This window comes from Sipha flava, unplaced genomic scaffold (assembly GCF_003268045.1).
Source record: "Sipha flava isolate LNK unplaced genomic scaffold, YSA_version1 73_pilon_pilon, whole genome shotgun sequence".
NCBI classification, from domain to species: Eukaryota; Metazoa; Arthropoda; class Insecta; order Hemiptera; family Aphididae; genus Sipha; species Sipha flava.
Genome location: NW_020273613.1, coordinates 1,463,063 through 1,477,450, shown reverse-complemented (window position 1 = coordinate 1,477,450; position 14,388 = coordinate 1,463,063). Strand labels below are relative to the sequence as shown.

Here is a 14,388-nt window from a genome sequence, read left to right as displayed (position 1 = left end):
AGGCTATATATATATATATATATATATATATATATATATATATATATATATATATCGGCTGTACGTATATTATAATGATATCGTTTAGGTCGATTTTGATTCGGTTAATTAACGTTTCCATTATTAATATTATTATATTCGCGCGGCGCCTCCACGCCCGTTCCCCATCCAAATACGTAATCACTGTGCAACAACGAGCGTTATACACGCGTAATTTACCGAACGATAATATCAAAACGTATGTGTGATATGCATGTGTGCGGAGGCTTATTATTGTAATGAAAGTATACGTATGCGTGTGTGTATGGTGTATTTTTCACACTATAGGTCGTATGAATATGACAATCGCGTGTATTTACACGCACAATTTCCCTACAAACGTTTTCAAGTAATTACACATACGATTTTCAGAAACCAGAAAAGCCACACATCTTCTTTCAACGGTATTTAATCTGTTCGTACACAATACAGTACCGAATAACGGTCTCAAAATATCGAGAGAAACAGCTAACATTAATATTCTAAAACCATTAAATTAAATTCATCAAAATTCCAAAATGAAGTAGGTGGTACCTATAATTGAATAACAACAAAAATAATTTGAAAATAAATAAATGAATTTCATACTTTTTTCTGTTTCATGTTGAAGGGTCAATTTAAAAACATCTATTGACACTTTTTTTTTTTTTAATATAAACAATGAAAAATTTAATCAGTGTACAAAACAAATCAAATAAAATCAATTAAAATTGAGTTTTGAAATTTACAGGAAAAATTAAAATATGCATTACAGGTACTATTTTTTTTTTTTTTTTTTTTGATCATATATGACGATAAATTAATTTTCTTGATAGTTCAATATATTTTATGAACCTAAAATATAAAATCTAAAGACCCTAAAACCTTCAAGCGTTGAGGTTCCAGCGTCTTCGCCCCTTGTTTTCCCGATGAATACCACAATGTACAATCATACTCGTGCTTGTACGAGCGAGGGCATGTGTTATGTACGCCCACAAATCACGACTACATCAAATTCATATATAATATATTCGAATACTGATGCAATATGTATTTTTTTCTTCTTTCGACATCGTGCGTTTTGGTGCTCTCTTTTACTTGTACTTTTTTCGTATTTTATTTTCCAAACACGAGTCAAACAATAACTCCGTTTCAGTATTTCGTTGCAATGTACGTGAATACCATTAGCTATAAAGCCGATATTATTGTAGAAGAAATGCTTTTTCGCTTTTAAATTGCACACCGATAAACATATCATGGTTACCTGCACTGCGATCTCAAATTAATATGCTAAATAAAATATATACTTAAAAGATATACCTAAAATGTATTTAACTACACATAATGTTTGTATTAGCCGCAGTTTTCCACACATTTTTTTTTTTGAAGGGTCCAACTTGACCGCGTGCAATTTCCCATATCCAAAATGATTGCGCACGCGTTCATATTACATACATACATGCTTTATATAGTACAACAATAGATAGATACGCGTCCCTTTCCGGTCTTATTTAATTTGTCCGGGGGTAGATTATTTTTTTTAATGACATAACCCGTTGTTACGGTATATTCACGTATATATACACATTACGCGACGGCAATAGCAGCAGAGGAGGAGATGGTGGTTGGCAGGACAAAATGTAAATTAATACCGTCGGGGGTGCAGGTTAAAAAAGTTTTTAACCGCACATTGCGCGCGCTTTTTATTTAAATGACAAACGCCCTAGAGAGCACTTGGTCCGCCTGTTTTAAATGTATAAAATGATGATAATAAAAACACGGGATGCAGAAAAAAATGATTGCGAATGTGTTGAGGTGAGGGCACGTACACCGCGTAAAAAATCGTCTCTATTGCGCGCGTATATATAAAGAGCAGTTTTCGTGTGTATTTTCTGTTTTTTATTATTATTATTAATACCAGGTCGCAGATTATGCGGTTTAATATTCACTTCCGAGAACCGTTTTTAATTTTCATCCGATTTAATTTCCTTTAATACCTTGTGCTCGACGTCGTTAATTAATTTAAATGGAACATAAAAACGAAAATGTTAAATTAAAGCTGACTTCAAATTCGTTTTACCGGTCGTTTCTTTTTTGCCATAATTCTTTTTTTTTTTTTTTTTATCACCGAGCTGTTTAATCTGATCAACTCATTCAAAAGCCACGTTATCACTAGGTAAACGAGTAAACCCTATTCAGTTTTTTCTTTTATTAATCTGTATTTCTGTGTACATATAATAAAATATATGGTACAGGTAGTCGGGAAATAAAAAGAAAAAGATTCGAAAAATTACTATACTATAAGTTGTATATTAACTTTCGCGACACAAATCATGTTTTTTATTTATTTATTTTTGATTTAGAACGTTATAATACTTTTGTGAGATCACTGTAGTCTAAAAAACAGCACCACGACAATAATCAAATCAATCAGTCCTTGAAGTATAATATATTATGATATTCAAGTATAGTATAATATTACGAGAACCTATAAACCGTTGGCAAACCTTTTGGCACGTGTGTTCAACATGGCGAATTGATGAAATTCTAATAGCGTACGAAGATTTTTTTTTTCGAAGAAAGAGAATACATAATTTAAATACTAGTGTTTTAACCGTATACACGCGGGATGTGAAACAGTTGAAATAAAAATAAATGTATGGGAAAAGTATCCAAACTTTTCGAACACCCTGCAATGTACGTGTACAAGTAAAATCAAAATTTCTTCGTAAAAGATTAAAACTACAAAATTTAATATGGTTTTTTTCTTTTTATAAACCCATATGTGTAAGTCTTTCACATGAGTTAATTTAAGAACGCCTAAAAACAAAATTCGGAGCTTCAGGCCCGAAAAAGGTCCATTATCCCCGATTTAGGTATATATATATATATATATATATATATATATACTATAAACATTTAAACGCGTGATGTCTATAATACGATTGCTCATAGTCTACGAAACGACTCTTGCAGCGTGTCTCTCGTGTCGACGGGTAAGGTAGGCAAGTAAAAGATGCATAAACAATCACTATCATCGTCGTCGTCGTGATCGTCTGGGGTTGGCAACACTGCGAATTACCCCTCCGCTCACTTATAAGAGCTGTGGTGGTTCCGCGAGCAGCAGTTTTGATCTCGTCAGCTTGTAAAGCAAACCATCCCCCGTATCCCCGCAATTAGTAGTATTATCGAACAAGTGAGTGGATATGGGGGGGAAAGCGAGAAGAGGCGGCGGCGTTCGCAAGACGTTGCAAGATGTGACGCCGAGATTATTGCTGTAACGCAGATACCCTCGTTAGGCACGGGGTTTGAGTAGGTGGTGGAAAGGGTACGCGCACGCCACCAAGAACCCGGAGTGTAGGCGACGGAGGTCGAAGGGTAGGGGACGGGAAGTTAAGGGGTGTAGGGGCGACCGACGATGAGTAGGTGGTGTAGAGCGCGCGCGCAGTCCAGATGGCGTCGTCTTAATGCGGTTATTAAAAACAAGACCGTCTAACGACCTTTGCAAAAGCCCGGGGGTTGATTAATGGCGAATACATGGACGCCTAAATACCGCGTAATTTGCAAATACACCGGCACAAACGGCCCCCGGACGGTCTTAATTACGGGCCGTTGTTCCCCCCGCAAATGGTTTAACTTTATAATTAAAATCGCATACAGCGATATAATATAAAGTTTTAGCCCTTCGCATCCTCTCACGCGGCATCCACACTTCTCGCCGCCCGAAAATACGTAAATACGTTGTACGCATATACCTGTATACTCGTATATATACACACACGCGCGCACTCGGTAAAAACCCCTTTCCAGTGCCGCCGGAGTCTACGGAATAATGGCCGCGGTCTTAACTCTTTTAATTATGTGGAAAACGATCAGATGCACACACACACACACACACACACATATACATTATACTTATTTATTATATAACACATGTGCGCACGTGTTTAAGGTACCGCCACCAATTTCTCGTCGTCGTCACATCCTCCCCTACATCAGCCACTGAAGCTACACGTACTTGTGTATACGTATTTGGTAATGATACCGAGCAGTAAATTAATTATTCTATAATACATATATTGTACACATTCCACTGGCCGACTGTGGAGTATAGCGAATAATAACCATCGTTGTCAATGATATTGTTCTGTATGTATTCACGCAGCAGTACGAAAAATATAATAATGTGTTGTGAATAAAAATAAAATATTGTTAATACTTTCGGTTATTATCAATTACTGACATTTTTAGTAAATACAGATAACCAATATAGAGGTAATTAGAAATATACCCTTATAACTGTGGCGTCATGCTTTTTTCCAAAAATATTTTTCTTGTGTTTGTCTTTCGTTATGAAAACCGTATGAATTTTTACCCATGATAGATGAAAAGTAATTAGATTAAAAATCATTAATTTTTTAACGAGGCATATCGAAATCAATTACAAGCAATCCGCACGCGGTAAAAAATTTGATATTTTCAATTTTTTGGTTGCCTCTGTGCGTCACGCCGAGGAAATTAAATAATGTCATCGAGTGATTATCGAACCGATAAAATTGTCGAATATAACACGGCCGTCGTAGAGCACGGCAACGAGAAGTTATTGGTAGCTAACATCGACGAAACGATACTTGCGAGTGATACCGTCATCGTTCTTGCAGCTGATGATAGATAAAACACCGGATACCCATGAGCGCGACTAGAGCCCAAATATTTGGGGGTGCTGAACTTGCTGAAAATAAAAAAAAATTGTATTCAACTAATTAAATAATTAGTATACTATGTATACTAAGTATAGTAATTACTATGGATTATATAGATCTGGAAAAAAAAACAGGAGTGCTACATGTGAACTCAGAGGTGCTAAAAACCCTATTGCGCCCTCCTAGTTGCACGTACGCGGATACCCGTATTGAAATGTAGAATACCGCCAACCCTACAATAGTCTTAGACCACGATGTGTACAGGGCGCGCGTCGTCGTGCTCGCGCCCCTTAAAACGATACGCTTTCTGACCACGCTCGTCGTTGTTGTTGTTGTTTTCGCAGGTGTGGTTCCAGAACAGGAGGACCAAGTGGCGGAAAAAGCACGCGGCCGAGATGGCCACGGCCAAGAGGAAGCAAGAAGAGGCGGCCGACGAGAGCGATGAGGACGAAGACATGCGCGACGACAGTGCGGCCAAACGGCTCAAGCGGGAATTGGCCGCGCATTACGGCGGCGGCGGTGGCGGCGGTGGTGGCGGCGTCGGCGTTGGCAGCGGAGGCGGCGGCGGCGGCGGCGTCGGTGGTGGTATGTAGCATCAGGCGTGGTCAGGCGTCGGCCACTCCGGCACCTTGGACCTGAAGACTCACGAGTAAACCTCGTCGTGTTCGACTTCGACAATATGCGCAACCGTTGCGTATTCATTATTTCCGATAACCTCGAACGGTCATCGAACAAGTCTGTACATAAATATTACATATATATATATACATTTTTATACATATTATAAGCACATCGCAATGTGTCTAACCTATCCGAAACATCTAGTCATCGCATACGTTGTTTAGGTCTTGTGCATATTATTATTATTATTATTATTATTATTATTATTATTATTATTATTATTAGAGATATGAAAAATTGTAATTACGGTACGTAAATTTGTGTTACACGGCTCGTACGCGTCGAGCTATGATTGCGAACAAATAGAATACGCTCGTCGTGCGCAACCCCCCCCCCCCCCCCCCCCCTCGTCAACGGTACGACGTTACGTATTATATTCCGTCACGTATTCGCGCTCGAACGCGGTGTTTTTCGTTTTTCGTTCTTGTTTGATTATTTATTCGACGTGCCCATCCCCTACCGTTCCTCCCTCGTGTTTATTGTTGCAACCTGTACGGACAATATGCTGTCGATTATTATTATTATTATTATGATTATTATTATTATTATTATTCAATACTTTTACGGTCCTCGGCTTTTTTCCACGCTCTGAAAACAGTAATGAAATTATTCAACGCATTTTTTACGCAAATATCTATTCGTGTGTGTACGTAAATGACATTTACTATAGATCAGCGATTCCTAAACAGTGCCCAGAAAATTCCGCGGTATCCAAGGGATGCCGACTGGGAAAACTCTGTATTCGTGTGTTATAAATCTTATCACTTTTAAATCGTTCGTGCTGTCAAGAAAAAAAAACCGGTTCCTTATTATTTTTTACTTTAATCGTAATTAACCAACCTGATTCGGTGTATGAAGTGCTTACCTAATCGAGAATACAATATGAACAAAAAATTTAATTTACGATGGTGTATCATATTATTTGTATTATTTACGTGCAACGCCTTACAATGTTTAACAAGTTTGGGAATCGCTACTATGGACAAACATTTCTACTGCTTATTTATCTGTTGTACATATATTATATTGTGTATTAAATAAACCACGGTTTTAACATAATAATAATTGTAATTACGATGTGAATACTATATTAAATAATATCCTTAAGTACGTTGTATATACAATATATATATATATTATATTTAATGATTGTTAATATTATTATTTATTTAGCGAAGGTATGTTTGGATAATCGTTTGCACTTATATATTACATGTACCTACGGTTAATATTATAATTTACCACTAAACACTAAGTTAAACAAATCATGTAATCTTTAAAGAAAAATAAGTGAAATGTTGATTCAAAAAGACATAATATTATTATATACATTGATGCGTTTATTTATTTTCACAATTTTTACCTATTAAATAAATATTGAATTTATCAAAATGATAATTACATGTATTTCTTGTTTTTTAGTTTTGCTCTTACAATGCATTTATGTTACAATACCTTATTTGTATGATACATAATATACATAAGGTAAAAGTAGCAAATTAATTTACTGATTTTCTACCAATATAGTATAATGGTCACTGGTCGGCATGAGTTGATACCAGTTAACACTTTGAGATTTAAAACTTCTCAAATGTTAAAAAAAAAACAATCCCATCGGATACGTTTAGTGAAAAAGAAAATCGATTCATAAAAATGAAAAATACATAGTTGAATAGTATGAATAAAGAATATGATTTTTTTTATAAAAATGACTTTAGAAAAACCTGAATTCTTCAAGAAATATTAATTATGTTTTTTGGCACGTGTATCCAGAGACGTGCCGTTAAGATTTGGCACCCAGGGCAAAATTAAAAATATTCGACCCTTATTTTATTTATCATTAAACATAAATCATAATTTTATAAATTTTTGGCACCCCTTTAAAACCATGCGCCCGGGGCGTATGCCCCCTAGGCCTCCCACTCCCACAGATCTGCGTGTATCGGTAAAGTATACGACCGGTCACTAAGCGTATCGATTGAAACATTATACGATCCACAAGACGCATTTGACTAATATTATACGACAATGTAAGCTGTATATAGAATAGATTATAAATTATACACTATAGTGGCACCGAATAGATAAATCTGACACTAAATCTAGGTAGCTATGTATATTGAGAATATAAGAATTTATGTATTTGTATAGGCCTATACATAATACATATGCATAATACACACTCAATGTTCAAACAATTGAAAGTGTTTCAATCATGTCTTTACGATGAATTCACGTGAAGTTTGAACGTGCTACTAAAATTAAACGACAACGTGAAGAATCACTTCAAGCAATGGAAAAACAAGCAAAAAAAAAAAAAAATGAAAATAATATCTAATAAAAATGTTCTCGCTGCATTAATTCGACAAACAGAACGAGTGAACATTCCAGATTTCGACCAATGTAAAACTGATTGTCGCACATTATTGACTGTAGTTATTGAAATTATTGACGGAGAATTTTATCGATTAGATTTTAATGATGGGATATTGAATGAGTTATTCACTAGAAATCAATTTACTTCATGTGAAAAAAAATCTATTCCAATATCTGGTTCCAAATACAACAACAAGCATACGCTAGGCATAATTTTCGCACTTAGGCGGGTAAGGATTTTTGAAGTGTGATTGCCAGAATAAATGTACAACGCTAATGCTGCCAGTTAAAAATATACTATTTAATATCAGGTGCTATAATAGTACAACATGTGCAAATAAAAATAAAAATTTTAAATAATTATTTCTAATTACCTACTAATTTTACTGATTTTTATTTACAAATAAATAATAATATTGAATGCTGTGAATCGAACGCAATTACTGACAACGCAGCTTGCTGGTTAATAATCAGCGTCGTGAGTATGTGTGCAAAATAAATATCTTCATACTCGAAAAAAATTTTAAGCAGTCATAATTTAATTATTTGTTCCTTTCGGTTTCTACGTAATACATTTATAATGAACTCGATACATTAAGTCGACGCTGTTTAGCGACATCACCATATAAATCACTATCAGTCATTATATTATATTCTTAACGGATCCGAAAAAAAAAATCTAACGATCGTTAGAGACAAACTCGAGTTTGTACAAATATATTCATATAGATAGAAATAGTCCAAAAAAATTGGGAGCCTTCCAAAAGGATTTAAAAAATTCTTAATGTCACTGATCAAAAATCAGATGATTTGTCGATATTCAAAATTTACGTTTTGTAATTTATTGATTCTCTACGTTATTCATTTTTTCTGATGAGATGTTACTATCATATATGTTATTTTTTTAACTTAAAATTTTCTTTTTAAATAATTTGCACAGGCGTAAATAGTAACTTTTTTATTACAGATAAAATTATCACGCGAGTGAAACTAATTAGTATTTAATTATGTTTACACACATTTTTTCACCTGTGTATTACATTTAAATATATTTATAAAACAGCTTAAGTGGAATAGATTAAATTTCATCCTCTTTTCACTGAAAGGAAAAACTTAATGTACGCACATTAAAATACAATTATACTCTTGTATTATATTATAATCAGAAAACAAAATATTGACTATGCAGGGCCGTATTTAAGATTTCACCACCCAAGAGCAACAACATTTTTCTGCCCATCTTCCCTAAACTGCAAAACTGAAAACAAGCGTCTTCGAATATTTATTAAAAAGCCACATGCTACGCTTGCAATTCATTTTTCCCATTTCTGTAAACTGCTACACAATACTTGGAATTAATACAAAATCCAAAATAATAACAGAGTTATAATAACCTAAATAAAGTTATAGAAAATTTTATTTAAACGACTGATTGGTACCATTATACATACGAATAATTAAGTACTCTTCGGTCTGAATGTCCCATCTTCATATAAATCAAGATTAAACCAATACCCGTATCTCAATACAATACAATGTCAAATAAAATACTCTTAAATATATATAAATGTTTTATGTTACTAAATTATATAAATTATTTTTCAATATTATTATTTTTTTTATGTAATTTTATTAATTCATAAATAATTTTCCATGAAGAAAAACTAAGTTTGAGCTTACTTATACATCCTGTATACGTATTGTTTGGATTACTTTGATAATGAACTCGTAAAGTCAAGTGATATCAACAACGTCTAATTTGAAATTGTTAAGGAGTAGCTATCCACTTTTCTCGATTCCTAATTTAATGCACAACTGATTTCGATCTAATTTTCTAACTGAAAAAAGATTGATAAATCCCATAATTGAATTATTTTTTCAAGAAAAAATTATCATATAATATAGTACAAGTTAGGCAGTGAGAAACAAATTTAAAATTAATTAATGCAATTATAGTGTTTGAAACTTAATACACTACATTGTTTTTTGAGGTCAGTACCGTAACAGCGATGCTGAAAGAGCGTATTTGTCGTTTATTTTTGTCTATTTGTTTGTCAAAGATGACAATATCGACTTTCACTTTTACACATGTGTAAAGATGTATATATATATATATAAAATGAATATAATACATAGGGTACATATACGTTTAGATTTTTGTATCTTTGTTGGATGTAGTGTTGTATTATATGTGGAAACAGATTTCTCAATTGAATTAGGGAGAGGGTAGTGCTTGTTACGCGAGGAGGGGAGGGATAAAGGTACATTTGGTCGAAAAACTGTCCATTTCATAAGTCGACAGTAGCCATGGTAACGGTCTGCACAGATTCTTATCGAATCAATTTTGGAATTCAAAAGGACTTACACCCCCGCTTGTGCACCACCCGACCATTGATGCTCGGACACACGCGCGCGCCATTTATACCCTTGTAATACACCGTACAACATTTTTATTCGCCGCTTTTTACCCCTTGGCGCGCGGCGTACACGCATATATACGTATAGAAAATAGCTGCACAAGTACAAACTCCGGTCCTCACACTAAGTATTATTTTTATGGATTTATTTATTTTCATACGATCCATCTTCTTTTACGCCATCTATATGAGAGCAGGTTCTGCATTGTGTATACGTTTACGTTGCAATTTCACCAATTTCTGGGAAATAGTTATGAAATCATTTAGATTTTTCCTCTGTCCATTACGAATCCATTCAAATCACATAATATACCTAATAAATTTAATATAAATAATTATCAATCATTTGTTTTCGTTTTCACCGTTCGGATAGACATATAACCTATATTATATTGTAATAAGGTACGCATTGTATTAGTGTATTATTGAGTGTTATTAGAGCGTGTAGAGTGAACGAAAACATTTCGTTTCACTGTTTCTCATCGTCGTCAGTGTTTTTGTTATTATATTCATTATACTACTAAAGTATTTATATTTTATAAACTTTTAATTTCCCGCCGAGTCTCCTAATTATATAGGTACATATGATCAGGCACGTAGCCAGGGAGAGCGTTACATGTGCAGTAACACTCCCCTTTAACTGTGTTATAATTAAGTCTTATAAAGGTAAAAATTCATCATAAACCGTGATGAAAACATTTTTATCATAACGAAATATATACATACCAATAATGTAAAGCTGGGATCCAACTTCTCATTACACCGTTTTGTCTAATAAACCAAAACCGTAGTTTTGTGTCGTATCATACACGATGTAAAATAGGTACATATGGCAAAAATGTACATTTGAAATGTTAATAATATATTTAAATACTTTCTCATAAACTAGTACATTACACACGAATATATATTCATTTGTTTGTATGCTTGTACAATAAAGTATACATAAAGTAATTATTTTGTTGTGTATAATTTTGAATAACACCCCTCTTTTAAAATACCTAGCTACGCGCCTACATATGATTAATTTTAGTTAGGTCGTTCGTATAACAAAACTCTTCCGGAGGCGCTAAAAAGGACCGCAAAGTTAATCTGCAGATGAAAAGTTTTGTTTTAGCCTTTTATTCGCGAAAACGAGTTGAAAACAAGCAACTCGTCATTTCATACTGTACAATGTAATTAGACACCGTATGTTTTATATAAAGCTTAGAAAGCTTTCTTTTTAACAATGAACATACCAACATAAATTTCTTTATTTTATACATAAAATAAATAATATTCTTAACAATCATAGATCAATTAATACATTTAAACATATATTAATGATTTATTATTATAAACTTTTCGTTGTTTACTAACTTACCACAGTACTTTATTTAAATATAAGAAATCGATTAAAAACAACTATAAAAAATATACTCTACAAAACTCGTTTGTCCCTATGAATGTAATTGTCCAAGATTAAATTAAACAATAATTATTTGAATAATTGTCTACTTTTTTATTTAATTGTATACGAAACGATTAAAATGGCATTATTTAAACGGTTAAATTAAAAATAATACATGATAAATATAACTATATTAATTACTATTACAATAATACGCCACATATAACTAATAATAAAATGCTTGTTAATAAAAAATGTGTTGTCACATTTGGTATCATAGTTTTATAATAGATGATATTTCTTAGTATGTATATGAATAAAATATAATAACATGTTCATATTCTTAAAATTGTGTTGTTCGATTAAGTATAAGAATATAAATTGTGAAGTATAAATAAATATAAAAATAGTTCAATAGAATTCGTAAAGTTTTAGGATAATATGTTTTAATATTACATATACATTACGTTTTGGCTCATGATTATCAGTGGTATATTATTTAAATTAAAAATTCATCAAAAAATGATCTTTTAAAAATATTTCCTATTGTTTTTTTTTTAAATAAAAAATGAGGTCTAATTACAATGGTATATATTATTATACTTAATTATGTCTAAAGCAGAATCTATACATGCAATTATATTATTGAGGGAGGACGACGATTCATTTTTGGTTATCAGATTTTTATTTATGCTGTTGATAAAATTATCTTAAAAGATACTAGGAATGATTTTTTTTAAAAATGTATTACATGTTATGTCGTCGTAGTTTTATTTTACGAGATAAAATTACGAGACGCTTGATCCGCATTTCTCCCCCATACACATAACCGCAATATATCACGAAGGACCGCAAATATTTATTAACGGATGTAATCATTTTTCTTAAGGGTTTTATTATATTGTGAATCCTGATCCTGGCCATAACATGTATCATAATACCATACCCCGGATATTATACAACAGTCTAATATACAGTGTATTATATAATATATATTTATACAGTGTGCGGTTCCCAAGTCAGAAGAGTTGTATGAGTACCACAATGGCATTACAAAGGTTCCAGGTGTCTTCTATGTGCCATTTTGGGGACGCGTTGGCCCTCATATCCGGCTCCATAATGGTTCCAAATTATTTACAATGGATTTTTATTTTTATTTATTTATTTATTTTTTTTAAACAGCCGCTGATATTGGTCCGAAAAAATAACTGCGTAGTAAAAAATAATGACATGTATTCTTTCATCGAATTGCTCGGGTATGACAACATTAAGGACGGAAAATGGTGATCACACCGGCATGGCAACATCAGGCTACGAGTTACCATAAACATTTTAAAAGTCTGCCATATTTTAAAGTTCAACGTTTTGCATTCAAAATGAGTCTCGTGAACTTTTAATAGAGTGTTCACGTTTTAGGATAATCTTTTAGCAAGTTTTCAACAACAGAATAGTAATTTTTTTCAAATATAACAAAGAGTTATTTAATGTTTCACTATACGCATTATAAATTTATTTATTATTATTTTTTTTTAATATTTGACAAAAGAATGAGGCAGAATTTTTTTTTATCGTCATTATATCATAATACAATCGATAAAATGTTACGAAAATTACGATCAATGCCATCAAGTCTTTCGAAGTGTTATTTTACTATGGTACGTTTATATTACTTAGTATTATATTCTATAATTTAATTTTTGAATTCATATTATATATACATATATATTATTGTGAAGTATAGTTTATGTGTTTGTATCCCATATATTTGTATTTATGAGTTTTCGTTTAATAATAAAAAAAAAGTACACAAATTTAGTGTATAGGAATTAAGGTAATCATTTTTGCATGCCAAGTCATTCCGCAGTTTTCGTATCCAACCTGACCTGACCTGGAATTAATTTTAATTTCGCATTTTCCAAGCACAATTAATGAACGTCTAGCAAGCAATCTCCTTCATCCTAATCTACGGGTCATTCCAATTACAGCCGTTGATCCTCCGGGTAATGGATTTTCCAACCAGAGACCATTTGTAAACAAAATTACTCATATAATTTCAAAATCTGTTAGCATCTCTAAATGAGTTACCGGTGGTAGAGAGGGATATTTGGGTTTTAATAATTCATAAACCTGAGCGCCGACACTCGCACACACATGCGTAGGGCTTTCCACTACACTTTAATGGTCCCAAAATCTCTTCATATAATCTGGTATCGTTCCAAAAATACGTGCAGTTTTATGGAAAAATATAAATAATTTATATGTATTATATGTACATATTCCGATATTATATAATTTAAATAACATGTATATATTGATATTTTTTTTATTTTTTTGTTTACCAGTCGATCGAGGGTTCAATCACGATTCAATTTGTAGTTTTAATTTATATTCATAGAAGCTAACGACAACAAGAGATTAGTGACGGTGGGGAGCTGAAAAAAAGTGGCTTCGAATTACATTAATTGAATTGTAAAACAATATTTTTTGTGAATAAAAACGACGAAATAATGAAAAATTGAAATTACGGATCATTGGAATTGCATTCGATTTTTTTACGAAGGATTTCAAATAGTAATCATAAAAAAGGAATATAAAATGTAAAAAAAAAACTTTATTATAATTTGTCATAGCAAATAAGGCTATATTTTGTATAGCATATAATTGTAATTGAGGGCAAATCTTTCGAAGTTTCATTATAATTTAATATTTGTCCATGAAGGTTCAATGCTAAAATTGAATGCTATTATTATATCTGATTAAAGCTACATTATTTACTTAATAAAAACCTTTCTTTTAATTAGTT

General features: G+C 32.5%; 1 protein-coding gene across 1 annotated transcript in view; it reads left to right on the top strand.

The window, feature by feature from the left end:
• Window positions 1-6,482, top strand: part of LOC112692370 (homeobox protein Nkx-6.1-like) — a 26,661-nt gene extending 20,179 nt beyond the window's left edge. Inside the window, exon 4 of the mRNA XM_025567027.1 lies at window positions 5,066-6,482. Coding sequence (XP_025422812.1) covers window positions 5,066-5,314 — 249 coding nt within the window. The 3' untranslated portion in view covers window positions 5,315-6,482. The remainder of the gene's footprint in view (window positions 1-5,065) is intronic.
• Window positions 6,483-14,388: the final 7,906 nt, after the last annotated feature.